The following is a 7,439-nucleotide window of genomic DNA, read 5'->3' as shown; positions in this document are numbered from 1 at the left end:
GGCGGAAGAAATAAGCAGCCGTGAACGCCCGATTGAGATCCAACCATCCAAATTTGTCACACGAAAGAGAGAAAACAGGCAATAGCACCTCCCAATAAGTAGAGTTGGTATTTTCTTTGTTCCTGTTCAATTGAACTTTTGGCGGGGTTTCTTTTTTTTTTGAAATTTTGATATAAACTAGTTAGGATGTCAGGTCTAATGGCTGGGTAGCGTGTTTGGTGAGATGAGATGCTTAGGTTCATTCCTCCAACGTGGCCACGCGTATACCCGCGTTTGCATTACAGTATAGCTCTGGCAAGAGCAGATCGAGTCCTAAAGTAGTAGCACTAGGCACTAGGCAAGTAGCAAGCAACCATGGCAGCAGCAGTGCTACTGGCGGCAGCGGTGGCGGTGGTGATGGCGGCAGCAGCGTCGACACAGCTCGCGGCTGCGGCGGACGCCCCGCTGCCTCTGGTAGCTCCGGCGCCGGTAGGGCTGCCCAACTGCACGACCACCTGCGGCGACGTGCCGGTGCCGTACCCCTTCGGCCTGGGCCCGCCGCGGTGCTCCTGGCCGGGCTTCAACCTCACCTGCGACGACGCCGCCGGCCGCCCCGGCGCGCCGCCGCGGCTGCTCCTCGGCGACGGCACCCTCGAGGTCGTCGACGTCTCCCTCCGGAACACCACCGTGCGCGTAGTCCGCCGCGGCGACGTCGCCAACATCACCTCCGGCCGGAACGTCACGTTCGGGCGCAGCTTCACGGGCTACAGCGGGTTCACGCTGTCCGACCGCAACGAGCTCGTCCTCTCCGGCTGCAACGTGGTGGCGATGCTGGTCGGGGACCTCGACGAGTACTCCAACATCATCAGCGGCTGCGCCTCCTTCTGCTCCTCCTCCAACACCAGCAAGGGCGAGATCAGGCAGCCGGCCGGCAAGTACTGCTCCGGCCTCGGCTGCTGCCAGGCTCCCGTCTCCATGAACTACAGCAGGCCCGAGGGCGTGCAGGTCAGCTGGCTCCGGGGCGGCGCCGACCGCCAGCAGGACCTCCTCCGGCTGGAGCCCTTCGTGCTCGTCGCCGAGAAGGGGTGGTTCGACCAGAGGCCGGTGGCCGACCAGCTTGTGGGGCCCCCAGGAGGGAGCCAGAGGCCGGACGCCGCCACGATCGAGGTCCCCCTAGTCCTGGAGTGGACGGTCAACAACGTAGCCCCGCGCGACGACAGGTACCCCGGGCCGGCGTGCTCGCCGGCGGTCGCCCAGAGGCTCTGCAGGAGCGCCAACAGCGAGTGCACGACCAACGGCAACGGCGACTACTCGTGCCAGTGCCGAGGGGGCTACGACGGCAACCCTTACCTCGACGGCGGATGCCAAGGTGATGATTAATTGTTACTAGCTACTGATGCGCGCTGCTCTAATACTACTCCATAGCGAGCGCTTCGTCTTCTTCCTCCGTCAGTTTCAATTTTCAAACGGGTGCGACCTGAAAGCAGATATCAACGAGTGCAAGCTGCCACCGGAGGTCAATGGCTGCTTCGGCGACTGCTCCAACACGGAGGGAGGGTTCGTCTGCCGGTGCCCGCCACGAACCAATGGCGACCACACTCGGAGAGGTGGCTGCGTCCCTGCTGCTTTGACAGGTCAGTACCGTTAAAAAATTTGCCTGCACCCAAATTAAAGCACAATATTACCAAAGTGAACCATCTTGATGCTTGTTTTCACATACCGTTAATTTTTGCCAATCATCTGTGCGTTGCTCTCTTTTGAACCTCATCGAAATAGAGTTCGCAAATCTCAGTGCCAAAACCAACTAGTATCTCATTACTTTTTCTTCGACAAAATATTTGATACCGCAGAACACACTTGCCGATAAGTAACTCCATGTGGTTAATTTCCGTGTTTGATGGTCCAACGGTCTGCAGTCATCTACCCCTCATCTCCCTGTTTAATATCTTTATACTACCTCTGGTCTCAGCTCCGATCCTGACGGAGGCTGAAGTTGACATTGATAATGGAGCAGCTAAGACAAACTGACACATGTGACTTAACTACTAGTGGATTCTAGCTAACATGTGGTGCGGTCTCTCTCGTGTTAGCTGGACACACAATAATATAGTACCATGCTTCTAGTTCTTGACACTACTTGGAATCGTGGAAACAAATCATGTATCGCAGTTGTACACAAAAGCTCCGAACGTGGCGCCACATATATGCAATCATTTCAGTTCAAACATACAATATTATTATGCAGTCAAAAATACATGTGCATAAGGAGAACCAAACATTACCGTTTATCTTTATTTTTTGAATATTTTCTTTCCGTTTCACAGTGACAAGAACATACATAAACACATTTTCAGGTTTCAGCGCCGGTATAGGTCTTGGCAGCGGGGCAGGCCTTATACTTTTGGCTCTCGTTGCAGTATTTGTTACCAAAAAGATCAGACACAGGAGGGTTAGGAAGTTGAAGCAAAAGTTCTTCAGCCAAAATCGTGGGCAGCTGTTGCATCAGCTAGTGTCACAGAGGGCGGACATCGCCGAAAGGATGATCATCACGCTGGATGAGCTCGAGAAGGCAACAAACAACTTCGACAGATCTCGTGAGATTGGTGGTGGAGGGCATGGTACTGTGTACAAGGGGATTCTATCTGACCTACAGGTTGTAGCCATCAAGAAGTCAAAGATAACTGTCCAGAAAGAAATCGACGAGTTCATAAACGAGGTAGCCATCCTCTCCCAGATAAACCATAGGAACATAGTGAGACTTTTAGGATGCTGCTTGGAAACAGAGGTCCCATTACTGGTTTATGAGTTCATTTCCAACGGAACTCTTTTTCACCATCTTCATGTCGAAGGGCCAACTTCGATACCATGGGACAGTAGGTTGAGGATTGCAGCTGAAACCGCTAAAGCTCTTGCATATCTTCACTGGTCAGTTTCAACCCCTGTAATACATAGAGATATCAAGTCTAGTAACATACTTCTTGATGATACTATGACATCAAAGGTTTCAGACTTTGGAGCTTCAAGGTATGCTCCGATGGATAGCACAGGGTTAACCACAAAGGTGCAAGGGACTATTGGATATCTGGACCCTTCATACTTCTACACGGGCCGTCTTACTGAAAGAAGCGATGTCTTTAGTTTTGGTGTCATTCTTGTGGAGTTGCTCACCAGGAAGAAACCATTTTCATATTTGACCTCTGATGGTGAAGGCCTTGTTGCACATTTTGTGAGACTTCTTGAAGAAGGGAATATTTCCCAAATATTGGATCCACAAGTTATAGAGGAGGGTGGCAAAGAAGTCCAAGAAGTTTCCATACTCGCAGCATCATGCATAAATTTAAGAGCTGAGGAACGACCTACCATGCGAGAGGTGGAACATGCACTCGAAGGTCTTCAAGTATCCAAGAATAAAGGATCTATGGTAATGTCTTTCAAAAAAGGATCTATGGTAAGAGATGAATTTGAGGATGATGATGGTGTTGAGATGACTTGACGGTCATCCAAACAAGTGCAAAGCATCAGAGTATGTAATCAATCAAGCAGGACATTCAGTTTGGTAGGCATCTTCGGCGCGCCATGTGCATTAGGATTAGTTAAGTACTATTATGTGTGGTGATTTGGATGCATTTGTTGGATGATCTCAGCTCTGTTTTTTGGTATGCATTTCATACGGGCATTAGCAAAGTTTAGCCTTTGGCATGTCCTCAGTCTGCTCTGCATCATTTTGGATGTCCAGGATTAAATTTTGACATGCTCTTATATTCTCAAATCTCAAGTCATGTTCTTCTTCTCTTCACTAGTATGCATATGCTCCTTTATTTACATATCAGATTCATGCATGCATGTAGTGCCTGTTGTATGTTTCTTTTTACCCAACTAACATGATCATGAGTTTATTTACATGCTTGATCATCTAGCATGCTTAGGTTCTTAATCCAAGCATTTAAACCTGCTAAGAGAACATCACCAAGTCACTGGCAGTGCATGAACTCCTGCTTTTTTGTAAGTTACAAATACACATCGACATAATTATAGTTGATAATTAGATGTGGCCTTGGAGGGCGCAGATTGTTTTGCACATGTGACCTTGGAGGACAGGAGGTTACAGCCAAAGGGGACATGTTGAATATTTGACATCATATCAGCAATCATATGCTTCTGGATCGTCAGCCGGCGCTGCCAAAGGCGTGTGGCTTCTTTGCATTGCAGTAGTAGCAGACGCGGTAGGCTCAGGTCTTTGCCCTCGGAACACGATGTCATATTGTCATGACGGTGCTTCCATAGATGCCAGCAGCATAGGAGGATCACAAGGTTGAGAGCACGGTACGGGACTACGGGGGACACTAGTCACTAGGTGGCGGCGAGAGGCTCCAGAGGGCACTCACTGGCGGCATGGAGAAGGGGTTCCAGCCCAGCTGCCCCCAGGTGCTCCCAGAACGGTGGGTGGAGACACAGCCAGAGATGATGCCGTCCGCGTCGTCATCTCTGCGCCCGTCCCCGCGCAGCACGCAGGTCGCAGACATCGTCAGCAGCAATGTGCTTTCGGTGCATCATCCAAGTAGGCATTGTCGTGCCCGCGCCGAGCGTCCAGCGCATCATCCAGGGGAAGGCAATCCAAGCGCGTGGTAGCTACAAGTTATCTGAAAATCTCCGTCGCTGGTGCTGGCTTCACCGTCGACTGGTCCAGCTTCTTCCGTGGAGCTACAGCTGGAATCACCATCTCTGACTGTTGCGCGGCCGCGAAAACTTCGGATGAAAGTTCTAGCACGTGTGTAGTCCGCGAAAACTTCAGATGAAGGTTCTGGCACGTGTACAGTCGAGGCGTACTCGATTGCCTCTTGATCGCAGTCGTACGACTTCTTCAAGTCGCCAGTGAAGGTGAGTACCTCTATCTTGCCCGGCATCTTAAGAAGCAGTTAGATGTAATAGGGTACGGCTATGAATTTGGCTAGAGCAGGTCTGCCGAGAATGGCGTGGTATGAGAACTCGAAGTTCGCCACCTCGAATTTGATGTACTCCGTATGGTAGTTTCCCTTGGTCCCGAAGGTAACTAGTAGGGTCACCGAACCGAGCGGTGTAGCCGGCGTGAGCATCTTGAAGATGTCGAGCCCCATCTTCTTCAAAGTAATCGTGAAGAGCAGGTTGAAGCCACTCCCGCCATCGATGAGTACTTGGGGTGAGCTGTGAATCGGCCACTACGGGATCCAGAACAAGCGGGATTTTTCTGGCTCCGAGAAGCTGGTCCACTGATCTTATCGAGAGAAAGAAATTGGGACCTCCCTGTATCTTAAGGACCGTTGTATGGCTGGCTCGACAAACAAGATCTCGCGAAGAGTGAGCTACTGCGCGCGCTTGGTTGGGAAGGCGCTGTCACCGCTGAAGATAACATTGACGACGTTCTAGAGATCTTGATATCCCTAGGTCCCGACTTGTCTCCCTCCTTGATGAGGACATCACCATGCTGGATACACCTGATATTTGGTCTTCTACGAGTTACAAGTTATCTCCAACTTGGTCTTCACGTCCAGTTCGGATTCAGCCGACCACCCTAAACGGAAGCGCTGATATCTCCTTCATACGACGTTGGAAAGAAGACAACGAAAGCTTTCTTTTGGTTATGGTCCGAGCTTCAGAAGATTTGTGGATCCTTTTGTGTGAACACGGCAAGGTGTTGCGTCACCTATTTTGAGCCAAGTCGGCCTTGTATGGTGTCAGGCCTTAAGCCTAGGTTGAGGATGCCCCAACTGGTCGCCCTCAACCCTAGGACGTTCCCCCTTCAGTATAAACTTAGTAGTAGCTGCCACATTAGGGTTTGGGTTTTGTTTAGCTCTAGTTTTCAATCGAGAAATATATCTCTTTTATTGTAACTGTGATGTCGAGTCCTTTTGCTGTTAATCAGGGTTCCTGTTCTTGTTCTTCACCACTGTGGCGATTAGTCCTTTTGTGATTAGAGCTTGAACCCCATACTTGTCTTTGCTTCATACACATCCGCAATTTCAGATTGCTCGCTTATACTTTCTTGCTTGTGTTCTTCGATTCGCTTGCACGGAAAAGCCTTCTTAGCGAGGTTAATCGAGTTGTGCTTGGTTGATAACCAATAGAGCAGCGGTGTAATGGTTGCAGAGGTTCGAATCGTGTTTGATTAGAAGCCTGGATCGCTAACGTCGAGTTCTCCACCAATCGAATCTATCGTACCTATTGGAAGATCGGGCCAGTGCTACATCACTCCTCATCTTTCTTGTCCTTCCCCTTTTCGTACTGATCAGGGAGAGGTGCGTTGAGAGCTTGCAGAGGCTGATGCAGTGGAAGAGTGTGTGCTTGGACTTCGGGTGCATCGGGCATTGCTTGTGCAGGATCTTCTCGAACTCATCTTGCTGGTTCCTCTACTTCTTGCCACGCGGATTGCGCTCTACAGCCACGACTTCATGGTCTGGCTTGCGCTTTTGGGAGGGTTCCGAATAGTTCCGCTGGCTTTTGTCGGAGCGGTTGCTGTTGCTGCGCTTGGGGAAGCGCTCGTTCTCCTCATCCTCCTGGTCGGCCCATCACTGCATCACGTCGTGGAGCTCCACGACAGTCTTAGGGCGATTGCGGCCGAAGTCGCAGTAGATGTTATTTGAGCCAAGGCCGTTTTGGAAGCAGTGAATGACGTCCTCATCGGAGATGTTAGCGATGGTGGCGCGCATCTCGAAGAAGCATATGGTGTAGGATCTCAGGGTCTCGTTCTCCTCCTACTTGACCTGTGACAAGTCATGGCGAATACCTGCACGGAGCATGGAGCCCTGGAAGTTGTCGATGAAGGTTTTCTTCAGGTCCTCCTAGAGTCGATGGAGTCTGGCTCGAGGCTTTCGAGCTAGGTGAGCGGTGCGGATTCCAGTGCCATCGGGAAGTAGATAAGCTTGGTCGTGTTCGAGCTGCCCAATACTTCAATGGTGGTGGAGTAGCAGCGATCCACTACTGTGGATCTTGTTTGCCATCGTACTTGGTGATGCCGATTGGCTTGAACCCCCTTGGCAGTCGCGGGAGGTGATGTTGGGGTGAAAGCTGGGAAGTGATCACTATCGTCGATGTCGCGTGGATCACTAGCACAGTATTCAAGCATGGAAACACTAGGTCTGAAGCTCCGGAAAAATCCTTCACGTCGTGCAATGCTCCCAGCCAGCATCATATACATAGGTGAACACATCGTGAGTCAGCCACTCAGGTACCATGTAAAAGTTGCGAGTGACCACTACCTCTAGACTAGCTATTCTCCAAGTATCACAGGCTTCCCAACCTGGCAACGAAGAACACCAAGCGCCGCCGTCTCAGAGTACAGCAGATCCTGATACGCTGCGTACAGTGTTTCTCCATACGTGGTTCTAGCTGCAAACTACTGAGCACCGAGTGTTTCTACTCAACCCTCAAAAACATCCACCAAAAAAACAAAGAAAATGGCGATCCAGTTTTCACGTGTGCTTTCT

General features: G+C 50.6%; 1 protein-coding gene across 1 annotated transcript; it reads left to right on the top strand.

Moving 5' to 3' along the window:
- Positions 1 to 354: 354 nt before the first annotated feature.
- LOC112872735 (wall-associated receptor kinase 2-like) lies at positions 355 to 3,728 on the top strand. The gene is made up of 2 exons (XM_025935801.1): positions 355 to 1,348; positions 2,334 to 3,728. Exons 1-2 carry the CDS (start codon positions 355 to 357, stop codon positions 3,470 to 3,472), a joined length of 2,133 nt encoding a protein of 710 aa, XP_025791586.1. The 3' UTR covers positions 3,473 to 3,728.
- Positions 3,729 to 7,439: the final 3,711 nt, after the last annotated feature.

Source organism: Panicum hallii, chromosome 9 (genome assembly GCF_002211085.1).
Source record: "Panicum hallii strain FIL2 chromosome 9, PHallii_v3.1, whole genome shotgun sequence".
NCBI lineage: Eukaryota > Viridiplantae > Streptophyta > Magnoliopsida > Poales > Poaceae > Panicum > Panicum hallii.
Note: the sequence above shows the minus strand (reverse complement) of the source record. Positions and strands in the feature narration are given on the sequence as shown.